The following is a 14,242-nucleotide window of genomic DNA, read 5'->3' on the forward strand; positions in this document are numbered from 1 at the left end:
TATCTGCCTTCACCTCAGTCTCATCGTCTGATGAAATGTATTCAGTTAGCTTAGCACCCCAGGAGGAAGAACTTCAATGGGTTCTTCTTTTGGCAGATTCTCATAGCAAAATAGGGATGAATTGTCTGACTCAAAGGAGCTCATTTTGGTGATGATTTTAGCAAAGATCTAGAAATTTCGAACACGAAAAGAGAAGTACAATGGGAGGGTGCGGGAAATGAGAGAACAGAAGAAGAATTAGGGTTCCAAATGAATCACAAAGGGAGAGATTCGATTTTATAGGCAGATGAGAGAGAAGAGTAACCATGGAGTTAATGCAGGTAGGTGGAGAGATGCAATGAATACAGTAGTTGGGAAAATGAAAAATTTTGTTCATCAATGTGATGAATAAATAAAGAGGGGAGTGTTAGGTGATAAGTGGTTTATTTGACCACTTATTGTGTTAATTTAAACCCGGTTTTGCGATCATTTCCCCTTTTTCTAACCCAATTCTGAATGAAAATGTTTTGTCTCGGCTTTCCCCATCTTGGTTTGTGTTTGTCCATGTTTTGCAGGTCTATGGACTCAATTTGGCAAGCTTTCGGTGCATGGTTTGTGTTTAAGGCAAGAGAATTAAAGAATGGAGAGGGCGCTCCAGCAGGAGCGGGCGTGCACCCCTCAGGAGCGGGCGCTCCGATCTTTCTGCCAACTTTCTGCCAAAGCTTCAAGAATTGCACACCCTGTGAGGAGCGGGCGTGCAGCCTTGAGGAGCGGGCGCTCCTCGCTGGGAAATCGTTTTCTTTGACGGATTTCCCTATGTGTTACGGGGAGTATAAATACTTCCTCCTTTATTCATTTGTATCCCAGACAGATATATCCTAGTTTTTAGAGACTCCTCTTAGTTTGAAACATTCCTTTTAATTAATTTAGCTTAATTTTCATCAATTCAATCATTGTAATAGTTGGTTTCAAGTTTGTTTCTCAAGATTGGCACTTTGTATTCAACAATTTCAAGCCTCAATTAGTAACTTCCTTCTACTTTTCTCCATTTAATTTCTGATTTTATTTGTTGTTGCATGATATTTAAATCTTCTTAGTTCTTGATAATTTGTTATTGGATGATAGTATTTCAACTGTTAATCATTTTTCCCCAATTATTGAAGAAGTTAGAACCCTAATACTTGTTTGCATGTTGATAAATATGAGTTGTGAGTAGTCTACTTGCTAGGGGTTGGGTGAAGCTCAACCTTTTGGGTTAATTATGCACATGTGGGAGAAGCATTGATGCTTGTATTGCAATTAAATTGATTATATGAGATTGCTTGTTAGTTCTTCAATGATAGGATTAGCTACCCTTGATTTAGGAGCTTGATAGCATGATATGCTTAGTTTGACATGGAAATGTGAATGAAGCATGGCATTACTTATTGCAATTTGATTATGTATCTTCTATTGCTAAACTAATGAGGAATCTAAGTTTAGTAGTGTGAGTTGTTTCCTAATTGCATGAGGTTGATCTTACATATAGTCCTTGCTATATCTTATCAATTTCACTCCCCATTTGTCTATTTGCCTTGGTCGAGTGGATCGCATTCCCTAGTGTCCTCAATCCATTGATTTAGAACCATAGTTTGTTTGTCTTCTTGACGAACCCCAATTCACCATTGACTTCAAATTAGCTTAAGTGTTAAGATCTTTGGCAACCATATCCCGTTCCTTGTGGACCGAACTCTTACTTGTCATTATGCTTGGTTTGTAAGGTGTTTGTTAATAAATGTGTTTGATTGAGTGTGGAATGTGCGACCGTTCTAACGCCCATCATTAGGGTTTCATGATTTTTGGTGGGAAGGATTAGTTGTTGATAAGAAATTAGTAGATTAGTTAATTTTAGGTTAGGGTGAATCTACCCTTTAATCAAAAAATAATAAGGGCATAATAGTAAAATTTGCCTTAAAAAACTTACTAAATAAGGGAAAAAAACTTGTTGCAAGAAATGTGAACCGCCCCAAAATGGCAAATATTGCAAGAAATAAAAAATGGAGGGAGTATAAAAGGTGGTTTTTAAAAATAAAATAAATAAAAATTAAAAAAAAAATTAAAAAATCTTACTTATAATATATATATTGGGCTATAAGCATTTTCTGGGCCTTAGATATCAATCGTTGTAAGTCATGGGAGCCATTGAATTTGAATTGTGGCAATATTCCTTGGGCCATAATTAGACGGCTGCATTAGTGGATCGTGTCATTGGACCAATTATGAGAATTTGAACATTTGTTCCGCCACATAATAATTTCAGCACTCTTTTTTTTTTTTTTTTTTTTTTTTTGAGGAAATAGTTAATTCAGCACTTTATTTTACTACAAGAAATTTATTTGTTTCGTACTCGTATGTATTTACTAGATTCTCATGCAAATTAGTTGGCACCTTGGTGTACAAATGGTATAATGCTCATAGTTTAATACTCGCTCCATCCTTAAGGCCTTAATGATAGTCGTTTTTGACCAAATTTTAGTCCCAAAATATTCATCCTATTTGTGTTTTTCCAACAACCATTAATATTAATTTGCAACAAAGGATTTTTTATGTCTCACATATAATATTTATTTGTATAACTTATACGGAAAAAAAAGGTAGTATCCTCCCTCTTCTCTCTATTAGGATTTTAGTTTTCTTTGTCGTTTAAGCAAGAAATAGTCTAGAGTTTTTTTTTTCAGAAATTGGACTATCTCCAATCCTTTTTCTTTCATTGAATACTGTTATTTGTTATTTGTTTTGTTCTTTCCATTTGGGAGATAGTGTCCTAATTTTATTTTATTTTTTTGGGTTTTTTTTCCAATTTTCTAGAGATTTTGGTTCTCATCTATGGATGAGAATTTTATTTTAAGGTTCTAATAATAATTGAGAACGTGATTTGGATTCATATGGGTTTAGGGTTTGTAATCAACTTTACTATCAAAATATCAATACAAAATGCGAAGGTCTCTACTTAACTGGAAAGATGTGAAGACGTTGAATATCATTGCTCGCGTCAAGTTGAAAGCAGTGGAGTACGTGAGATATGCCAAATTTGAAAACTAGTTACTTCCTCCGTTACATATTATGTGCAACATTTGCCATAAATGGATGTTTCACATTATGTGCAACAAAATAAAACTTTCTTTTTTTAGTATATTTTTTAAAATGAATTTACCAATATACCCTTACTTAAATTCAATTAACACATTAACTCAAATATTAATGATTGTCATGAAATTTACTCCAAACTAATCAAATCAACCCATTTAATTCAAATTTCTTCTTACTCTCCTTCTCCTCCAACTAGTCAACCACCATCTTCACCACTCACTAGAAACCACCACCACTATTCTCTACTCTAGAGTACCCTCTTTCTTCATCTACCCACAAATTTCTCCTCTCTTTCATCTTTCCTAAGATCACGACCGCCACTGTCGACGATCACCACCACCACTTTCTTTGCTAGAAGGTGTCGTCGCCGCCGCCCATTCTCCTTGCTATCGACTCCCCTTCCTCTATCTTCCTTATCTTTTTTGTTTCATCATATCCACCAAAACTCTTGAGGTTTTTATGGCCAAATTTGACCATGAAAATTCTAGATCTAGAGTTTTCATGGTCAAATTTGACCAAATAAAATCCTAATTGATGATGTGAAGCTATTAATTAATTTTTCATATTCATCTTTTTTTTCATTTTTGAAGTTAATTGGTTGTTTTTTTTTGTTGGATATGGGAGGGGTATGGTTCACGGTGGTGGTTCTTTTTTGGTGTAGATTGTTGGTTTTTTTGGTGGAGGTAGTTTGGGGGTTTACAAGGTTGTGGGTTTTGGGTTTGGTGGAGGCTATTGGTCGGTTTTGTGTTGGTGGAGGTTGTTTACGAGGTTGCGCTTGGTCGGTTTTTGGGTGGTTGCGTTTGGTCAGGTTTTGGGTGGTTGTGCTTGGTCGGTTTTGTGTGGTTGTGGGGATGTTGGTTGCTGCATATTCGGGTCTGTGGTGGCAGCAGGGTGGGTGGGGTGGGTTTTGGTGGTAATGTTGGTGTCCAATTATGAACTTAATTATTTGCGCTCTTTCCTTTATTAACCTCCCTTAAACATTTCTTCTTAGGAAATGTGCAATTCATTTTGTTGCACATAATGTGTAACGGAGGAAGTATAATTTTAATTGTAAAAGTTATGCTATTATCTCCAAATCCGTGGTTTATAAATCTTTATTATTATTACTGTAGATGTCAAATGACTATTGAGAGAGAGAGAGAGAGAGTATTTTCAATAATATGCCTCAATTTTTTTAAAAAAAATAAAAATTACATATGTTTTTGGAGGTTAGGTGTGGAGATTATACATGCTTTTTGTAGATTTAAAGAATATACTCTTTGTCTCTTTTGGGTTTCATGTCCTTCTCTTATACCTTTTGTTCATTTAGAATTCTTGTTAATTTGCTTTAGGCCTTATATATATGTACTTTTAATTTGACCTTTATGTTCATTGAGTGCATAATAGGCAATGTACACTCATTACTACAGTAACTGATTTTATATCTGCAATGAAAGATCATAAAAAGTAATGAGACATGAAAATACATAATGAGATTATCTAGTACTGAGGTATACATAATGACGCATGAAAATGCATAATGGCATAATACTCCCTCTGTTTTTAAAAACTTGCTCTATTTTTCAATGTGCGGAATTTTAGAAGAAATTGAAGAAAGTAATAAAATATGAAGGTAGTGGGGTAGGGGGAGAACAAAAAATTGTAAAAAGTACTCTGTAAAAAAAGTTGAGAGAATTAGAGGAGAGAGAATATGAAATTACTAAAATATAATTTATATTTGATCTATTAGATGAGAGTAATAAATTAAATATTGTAAAAAATTTTCAAATAGGAAAATGGAGCAAGTGGTTAAAAATGGCTAAAAAATAAGATAGACAGAGTGTAAAGGTTTTTGCAAGTCACAAAAATACATTGGGAGAGGCAAATAATGTCATAAATGAAGAGAGAGTCAAATCCATGAATGCAAATAAAGGCAGAATCAGTCGCAAGTCAATTTGATTCCATTCCAAATTGCTACTAGACAAACTTGTTTCACTTATTCATTTGGGTACATTTTTTTTTTTAACTTCTTTCGCCGCATAAAACGTTGTGTTTTGTCCTTTTTTGGTATTTCTTCTAATCTTTCCTCTTCCTCTGCTTCTCTTAAGCTACCAAGCTCAGTACATCAATATTTTACATACGCTTCAGAAAACGAGACACTCCTTAATTAATCAAACAATTCCATCATCATATGATCATAGGATTTGCTTATTGTGCGCCCATGACATAGATCTTTTATTGGAACTTACTCTTTTGGTGTCAATATTATTGTTGTATACTTGTATCACCTAGTATATAAATTTTTTTGGTGTCAATATTATTGTTATATCCCAAGTGTATTTTGATATCAAATAATGTTGTTAGGAACGACTTAGGCCCTGTTCTCATCATTATTTTCAGTTCACTTCACCTTTAATAAGTTCAGTTCAGTTCATTTCAGCTCCTAATTTCCTTCTCTCATAAAATATTCATTTCATTTCAGTTCAGATCTAATAAGTTCAGTTCAGTTCAGTTTAGCTCATTTCAATCAATGAGAACGGGCCCTAAACACACATGCTTCCATTAACCTTTTTGTTATTTGTATAATTGTCTATTGTATCATTGTGTGTCCATGAATATGTATACTCCCTTCGTCCCATAATATAGCTCTTGTTTGTGGTTTTTCACGATATTTAAGAAATAGTAGGAGAAAGTGGATGAAGTAAATTAATAAATGTGAAAAGTACAATCATAGACAAAAGTTAGAGAGTGAAAGTGAAAAAAAGTACAAACATGTGCAATATTCAAAGGTAAATTAGAAAGTACAATGAATAAAGTTAAAAAAGTTAGGGTATAATAGACTTTACATATTATCCGAAAATGGAAATAGGAACAACATTTTGGATATCCAAAATAGGAAAACATGAACTATATTATGGGACGGAGGGATTACTCAATTATTATAAGTCAAAATGGTACTATACAACTATATCAATGCTCAAATTTATGTATTTACAAGTATAAAAGTCAAAATAATACAATTACTTATAAAGAAATCAAGTAATTTCTTATAATTGAAAGATAAAGAATTTACTCCGTTTTAATACATTTAATATAGTTATCAATGAAAACAATTATCATTCTTTTATGTTAACATGAAAAAAGCATTTGGGTATAATAGACTTTATAAAGCATATGTAAAATTCAAGGGTAAATTAGAAAGTATAACAAATAAAGTTAAAAAAAATGATGGTATAATAGACTTTACATATTATCCGAAAATAGAAACAGGAACAACATTTTGGATATCCAAAATAGGAAAACAGAAACTATGTTATGGGACGGAGGGAGTACTCAATTATTATAAGTCAAAATGGTACTATACAACTATATCAAGGCTCAAACTTATGTATTTACAAGTATAAAAGTCAAAATAATACAATTACTCATAAAGAGATCAAGTAATTTCTTATAATTGAAAGATAAAGAATTTACTCCGTTTTTTTTTTATTTTTTTTTTATTATTTTTAACTTAAAGTACTCCAATTAATATAGTTATCACTGAAAACAATTATCATTCTTTTATGTTAACATGAAAAAAGCATTTGGGTATTTAATATTGTTTGAGCCATCTATATATTTATTTCTATAAAACCAGTATATTATTATGGAGCTAGTGGGAAACTTATCTTATGATTTTAAAGGTACTAATTCGAGTCTCATTAGAATTGTAACATACTTACCTTCCTCATTATTCTCAAATTAAAATAAATAAATAAATAAATAATTAAATAAAAAAAATCCATTTATTGTACTAGTATCAAGTATGATGTACGTATAACACACTTTCATGGTTCACCCCCTCCTTAAATAGAATCCAATCCTTCCAAGTGCTACCTCCAAAAAATAACCCAGAGGTTATTATTCACCGATTTAGATATACTAATTCTATAAGGAAGAAGAATTAACCAAAAAGGTGATTTAAGCTCGTATCTACTTTTAAATTTTAATCTTTGCGGCAAAATTGATTTGTCAACTTTTCAACACCTTTTTATGCATGGAGACAAATGTATATTTGTATTAAATCAAGATTGAAGAGAAACAAACAAAATTTTGGAATTATAATTTAGACTTGTCATTGTTGGTGTTCTGCATCCAGTTTCCTCATCAACTTCTCTAACTTCCATATATTTTGACTATTTATATGTATATGTAGAATCTTTGGTGCGTCACCATTCAAAATGATATACTTATATATATCTTATATCTTATGCATGCCTTGATACCCTATATCAGACTGTAACATGTATTAAGAATTGTGAAGAATTTATAAATTTACCCTTAATTTTAAAAATATATTGGAAATTCTTCTAACACATGATTAATTGATTATGATACGGAGTATAAAGTAAAATTATCAATTTGCTATGTCATTGTTTAATCGACTCCATTTTTGAATAGTTATTATTGCATGAGGATCCTATATGATCTTCGAGACTTTCGAGTATCCAACTCAATCAAACATTGTATTAGTATAATCATCAAAGCAATTAACAAATTATAAAGAATAATTTTAGTTATTCATCATTGATAGAATCAGTAAGCAATGTAAATTAGAAAGGACACAATACTAATTTCCTTAAAGATTATATTTATTTGGATCCTTTATTCAAGAATTTACTTGCTTAATATTTGTAAGACATGAGAACCTTGACTGAAAGAAATTGAATATGAGGGAACATATAGTTAATGGCAGTATAAAAACATGAATAATAGCATGTACTACGTATGTGACATTTAGCTACCCTGATCAGAATATAGGTGGCCATTATTTAACTCGGTAGTAGTACATTCTGGCATATAGATTTCCAACATTAATACAATCAGAAAAGATAGTGATAAAGATATGAATTCGATGAAATTAATTAGCAATCGTTGGTTAAAAATAAAGACCCCCCACTTTTGTCATAAAAACACCAACTTGATTTATCGGCTCTCCGTGACTTTGTGAGCATCATCATGTGTTGGAATACCAAGTCAGCAACTTATGCAACCTCACGCAATCAGCATGATTAACAAATTCTGTTAGAGAATAATCAACTCTAACAAACTCTTATATATTCTATTTTTTTGCTTTGCTGTAATTTCTAGATTTTCATAATAAAAAATTATCCTCTCTTCTCCAAGTTTCCTCTCTCTCTCTTTCTCTCTCTAGAATTCTCTGCAAATTATGCAGAAATGAAGTTCATATTATGAACTTCAACATGGTATTAGAGCGAATTATCGGTTAATTCAGCTCAATTTCCGCTTGATTTCTCTGGTTTTAATCTTCAATTCAATTGATTCTACAAATTTGTTCAGTATTTTTCATAATTTTCTACTTTTTCTAGATTGATTGTTGCTTCAATGGCTTCAAATTCTCATTCAAAAAACACTGATCCTTCACTGAATCTGAATTCTGTTTACTATCTCAGCAATTCTGATCTCACTGCTATCAAATTGGTGACAATTGTGTTTGATGGAACGAGATTCAATGATTGGAGACGTTCAATGACGATTGCATTATCAGCTAGAAACAAACTTTGTTTTGTTGATGGAAATCTTAATCAACCAGCTTTTAATGCTCAGAATTTCAGAATCTGGAACAGATGTAATGATTTGGTAATTTCCTGGATCCTGAACTCTCTTGATGCTTCCATTGCTCGAAGTGTTTTATATTTGAAGACTGCTAGACAAATTTGGCTTGATCTTGAAGAACGTTTTAGTCAGTCATCAGGACCTCAATTGTTTTCTGTTCAACAACAATTAGCTGATATCTCTCAATCTGAAACTGAAGGAATTGCTGAATTTTTTACTAGAATTAAAATGTTATGGGATCAGTTGGATGGTTTGGATCCTCTACCTGCTTGTATTTGTACAGGATGAAATTGTACATTGATTCAGAAACTTTTCAAGTCTCAGCAGAACCAGAGATTGATTCATTTTCTAATGAAGGTTACAGAAAAATATGCTCATATAAAGAGCACTATTCTGATGATGAATCCTTTGCCAACAGTTTCAAAGGCTTATGGCTTACTCTTACAAGAAGAAACTCATGTTAAACTGAGTAACATCAAGAATCAGTATAATAATCTTGATAATGCTGCCTTCTCTGCTATACAGTTCAACGTTAGCAAACCTCAGCAGTCTTCTAGACAATCAGCAGAGCATGTTTCTTCTGATTCTACAAATACAGGTCCAAGGAATTTTGTTTACACCAGAAACAAATTGTTCTGTGACTTCTGCAAGATGAGAAATCACACTAGAGATAAGTGTTTTAAGATCTATGGTTATCCTTCTTATCAAAAAGCCAGAGGTAAGAGAGTTGTAGCTTTTGTTCATATGGATGATGTTAGCATTGATTCTGACTCTGGTGATATGGTGAACATGGCAATTACCAAGGAGAAACACAAGCAGGTGATGCAATACCTTGAGAGACAACAAGCTGCTGAACAAGGTGAACTCACTAGAGGTTCAAGTTCCCTTGTTTTAGCAGCTACTTCTCAGCTAGCAGGTACATTTTGCCTAGCTTCTTCTTTATCTTCTAAATGGATTCTTGATAGTGGAGCCTCTGATCACATGTGTGCTGATATTACTTTGTTCAAGTCATACACTAAAATGGAACAAATAGATCGTTTTATCACAATACCAGATGGAAAGAAATTGAAGGTTGAAAATATTGGAACAATTGTTATAAATCCTGGAATAATTTTACAGAATGTTTTGCATGTGCCAGGATTTCACTTCAATATGATTTCTGTGTCTAAATTGTGTAAGGACACCTCTTGTTCAGTATCATTTACTGATGATACATGTCTAATTCAGGGCCCTTCCTTGACCAAGCCAATTGTGCTTGGTAAAATGGACAGAGGTTTATACAGTCTCACTGAAAACCTTTTGAGCTCCAGTAATAATGCAATTAACCTCACTGATTATTGTTGTGCTGCAATTGAAGAAGCTAAACTTTGGCATCTTCGTTTAGGTCACATTTCTTTTGATAAAATAAAATCTGTAAAAGGGACAAATGTACAAGGTTGTTTAGCTGAGAGTCTATGTCAAGCATGTCCTTTAGCTAAGCAAACCAGATTTTCTTTTCCAGTTAGTAACATTAAGACTACTAGACCTTTTGAACTTCTTCATTTAGATGTATGGGGTCCCTATAGTCATGTGACTCATAGTGGCTGTAATCAGTTCCTGACAGTTGTTGATGATTATACCAGGATGACTTGGATTCATCTTTTAAAGAATAAAACTGATTCAATTTCTGTCATGAATCAGTTTCTATCTTTTGTGAGTACTCAATTTTCTTCAAAAGTTATGTTTGTTAGATCAGACAATGCTCCAGATCTTACTGAAGGTGACATAAAGGAGCTGTTCATTCAGCATGGTATTCTGAATCAGAAATCTTGCAGTGATACACCACAACAGAATGGTGTTGTGGAAAGAAAACATAAACATCTCCTGGAAACTAGGAGAGCTCTTTTCATTCAATCTAAGGTGCCAGCAAGATTTTAGGGAGACTGCATACTAGCAGCAGCCTACTTAATCAATAGAATGCCCTTAAGATCAATCAATAACCTCACACCATATGAAAAACTCTATGGTTCTGCTCCTGATCTTACTCACCTTAAGGTGTTTGGTTGCCTTTGCTATGTTTCTACTTCAAAAGTTCATAGATCAAAATTTGATCCAAGAGCTATTCCTTGCATTTTTCTAGGGTATCCTCCAAATCAAAAAGCTTACACGGCTTTGAACTTAGCCACAAATAAAATTGTAATCTCAAGAGATTTGTTTTTTATGAAAAACATTTTCCCTTTCATTTTTCATCTTCTCCTGCTTCAGCTTATGCCAATAAATTTTTTCTCCCTGTTATCACCCCAATTCCTTCTCACCCTTAAGATATTCCAGAATTCTTCACTCAATCTCAAGATCAATCCCTTTCTTCTTCTTCTTCTTCTTCTGATTCTTCTTCACCTTCTATTGATCATTCTACAACAGAGCATGACACTCCAGTTTCTGAAGTACACACTGAACCTGATACTTCAGTTCAAAATCAACCTGTTGTTGATCAAGTTGTTCAATCTATAAGGCACTCTACTAGACCTACCAAACCTCCTTCTCATTTTTCAGATTATCACTGTTATGTTAGCACTGATTCTTGGTGTAATTTGGTCTCATTTGACTCTCTTCCTCAACATCAGCAAGATGCTATACAAACATCTCAGTCTCTCATTGAACCTACTACCTATTCAGAGGTTGCTCTTGATTCTAATTGGATCTCAGCTATGCAGAAAGAACTTACTGCTCTTGAACAGAACAACACTTGGGATATTGTTCAACTTCCCAAAGGAAAGAAAGCTATTGGCTGTAAATGGGTATACAGAATTAAGAAAAATGCAGATGGCAGTATTGAGAGATACAAGGCTAGACTGGTTGCTAAGGGTTTTACTCATAAGTATGGTGTTGATAATGAGGAGACTTTCTCCCCAGTTGTCAAAATGTCAACCATTAGATGCTTAATTTCTGTTGCAGCAAGGAACAATTGGAATTTGTTCCAACTTGACATTAACAATGCCTTTCTCCATGGCTCTCTAAATGAAGAAGTCTATATGAAAGTTCCAGAGGGAATTTTTGCTCCTAAGGGTTCTGTTTGCAAACTCAAGAAATCATTATATGGTCTAAAGCAAGCTTCAAGACAGTGGTTTGCAAGATTGGTTGAAGAGCTCAAAGTTCAAGGGTTTTGTCAATCAAAAAATGACTATTCTATCTTCTTAAGGAAGACTGATTCTGATATCACCATTATTGTTGTTTATGTTGATGATATCATCATCACAGGAACAAATGAAACTTTCATTTCTGCCTTGAAATCTCAATTACACAAGGTCTTTAGCATCAAGGATCTTGGTTTGCTTCATTACTTCTTTGGCATTGAAGTTAGTAAATGTGCCAATGGTTATGTTCTGTCTCAAAATAAGTTCACAAAAGAGTTGTTAGAGGAATGTGATTTTGATCTCTCAAAGCCTGCTAATGCCCCTTTTGCTTCAACAGTAAAGCTGCACTTAGATCAGGGTGACGTTTATGATAATCCAGCTCTTTACAGAAGTTTAGTTGGCAAGCTAAATTTCCTGACCAATACAAGGCCTGATATAGCTTTTGCAGTTCAAACATTAAGTCAGTTCATGCATTCTCCAAGGGTACCTCATGTGATTGCTCTGCAGCATACTCTAAGGTATATTGCAAGTACTGTTGGTCAATTCTTCTAAGGGCTACTGATGAGCTGATTCTTCAAGCTTACAGTGATTCAGATTGAATTACATGTCCTTTCTCAAGGAAATCTATTACTGGCTATGTCATGCTCCTTGGAAGATCTCCTATTTCTTGGAAATCGAAGAAACAAAGTACAACTTCCAAGAGCTCTACAGAGGCTGAGTACAGGGTTGTTTCTCATGCAACAAGTGAAGTTTGTTGGCTGGTCAGACTACTTGAGGAAATTGGTGTTTAGAATCTCAAGCCTGTAACTTTGTACTGTGATAATCAGTTAGCTATACACCTTGCTAAAAATCCAGTATTCCATGAAAGGACCAAGCACATAGAAGTGGATTGTCACTTCACAAGGGACAAGGTTTTAGAAGGTTTAATAGAGCTTTGTTATGTTCCTACATCAGACCAACTAGCTAATGTTTTAACTAAGCAACTTTCTATCCAGCAGCAGCAATTCTTGTTACCTAAACTTGGTTTGGTTCAATCACCAACCCCAAGTTTGAAGGGGGGTGTTGGAATACCAAGTCAGCAGCTTATGCAACCTCACGCAATCAGCATGATTAACAAATTCTGTTAGAGAATAATCAACTCTAACAAACTCTTATATATTCTATTTTTTTGCTTTGCTGTAATTTCTAGATTTGCATAATAAAAAATTATCTTCTCTTCTTCTCCAAGTTTCCTCTCTCTCTTTCTCTCTCTAGAATTCTCTGCAAATTATGCAGAATTGAATTATGCAGAAATGAAGTTCATATTATGAACTTCAACATCATGAGTTAATATAAAAACTGGGTATTCAACTTTCAACAAAGTTGCAAATTGGGTACTCAGGTTTGCAATGTTGCAGATTGAGTACTGAACTTTGGTACTGCCGGATTGTTCACCTGTAAGAACCGGTTACCATCATAGAAGAACTAAATTTAAAAAAAAAAAAAAACTTTAATTTCAGCAATGTCATAGCTTTGAAAAAGTAGTCGTTACACAATTAAGCAGCCGTGCATAAATATAAGAAATCTTGTAATGATTTTGATCTTCCAAAATTTTTCAAGATTTCTGGCATAGCTAAAGAAGATCGAAGCCAATTTGTGAATTTCTCTGTAAATAGTCTGCTCACCTAAAAAAAAAAATTGTTATCATCTCTAGATTGCATCTTTTTTTTGTCTTTGTAAAGTTTCTCTCTCTAATCTTAATTTACATGTATCCATATATCTTAGACCTTCTGACCTTGTTATTTCAGATTTTCAGATTGGTGGTAGTTTTGATTCTTCAATTGCTAGATGCTCACCAGACTGCCAGAATTACAGATTGGACAGAGGAGAGGAGAGATGAGGTGAGGATAGGAGACGAGAAACTAAAATCAGTAGATACAGAACATCAATATGAGATGGAGAGGAAAATGAAAAAAAAAAAGAAAAAAGATATCTATAGTTCTAGGATTTGATCTTGGCCAACAGTATAGCTAGCTCTGCCGCTGTACAACCCGCTGGGCCGCTGGACTGTCAAACAACCAAAGATTACTTGCTATCCTTCAGCAAATTTGCAGTTAAGCCACATTTAATTAATGGCGACCTTTGTTTCTTCTCTTTACTCTTTAGTGATGAAGTACAATTGATGAAGTACAATCGATGAAGTAGCTTTCCTTATTCGTTTACCCGCGCTATTAGCTCTGTTTGGGGAGAAGTGAAGCCTCGGGTGTTGTTATGCAGAATATTTCTTTTTTTTTTCAATTTAACTTGCTATTTACCTCTTGTAGCAAGTAAACCACCGGAAAAGTAGTCTCAAACCGGTTACAATACCCAATTTGCCACAAGCCAAACATGAGTACCCAATTTGCAGCATTGATGAAAGTTAACATGAGTATCCAATTTGCAACATT

At 33.7% G+C, this 14,242-nt stretch overlaps 1 protein-coding gene across 1 annotated transcript; it reads left to right on the plus strand.

Annotated features, from left to right (window-relative positions):
* The first annotated feature begins 8,977 nt into the window (after nt 1-8,977).
* On the plus strand, nt 8,978-13,737 carry LOC145563710 (uncharacterized). Its single transcript, XM_081624146.1, has 2 exons — nt 8,978-9,619; nt 13,604-13,737. The coding sequence occupies exons 1-2, from the start codon at nt 9,055-9,057 to the stop codon at nt 13,693-13,695; spliced, it is 657 nt and encodes a 218-aa protein (XP_081480272.1). The 5' UTR covers nt 8,978-9,054; the 3' UTR covers nt 13,696-13,737.
* Nucleotides 13,738-14,242: the final 505 nt, after the last annotated feature.

The sequence above is a fragment of the Chenopodium album genome, chromosome 10, assembly GCF_948465745.1.
Source record: "Chenopodium album chromosome 10, dcCheAlbu1.1, whole genome shotgun sequence".
Lineage (NCBI taxonomy): Eukaryota > Viridiplantae > Streptophyta > Magnoliopsida > Caryophyllales > Amaranthaceae > Chenopodium > Chenopodium album.

Bases quoted from the DNA above. Each gene is read 5' to 3' on its own strand.
- LOC145563710 (XM_081624146.1), top strand. From the start codon at position 9,055: ATGAAGGTTACAGAAAAATATGCTCATATAAAGAGCACTATTCTGATG. The intron at 9,620-13,603 runs GTACATTTTGCC...TTGTTATTTCAG, and splicing joins AGCTACTTCTCAGCTAGCAG to ATTTTCAGATTGGTGGTAGT.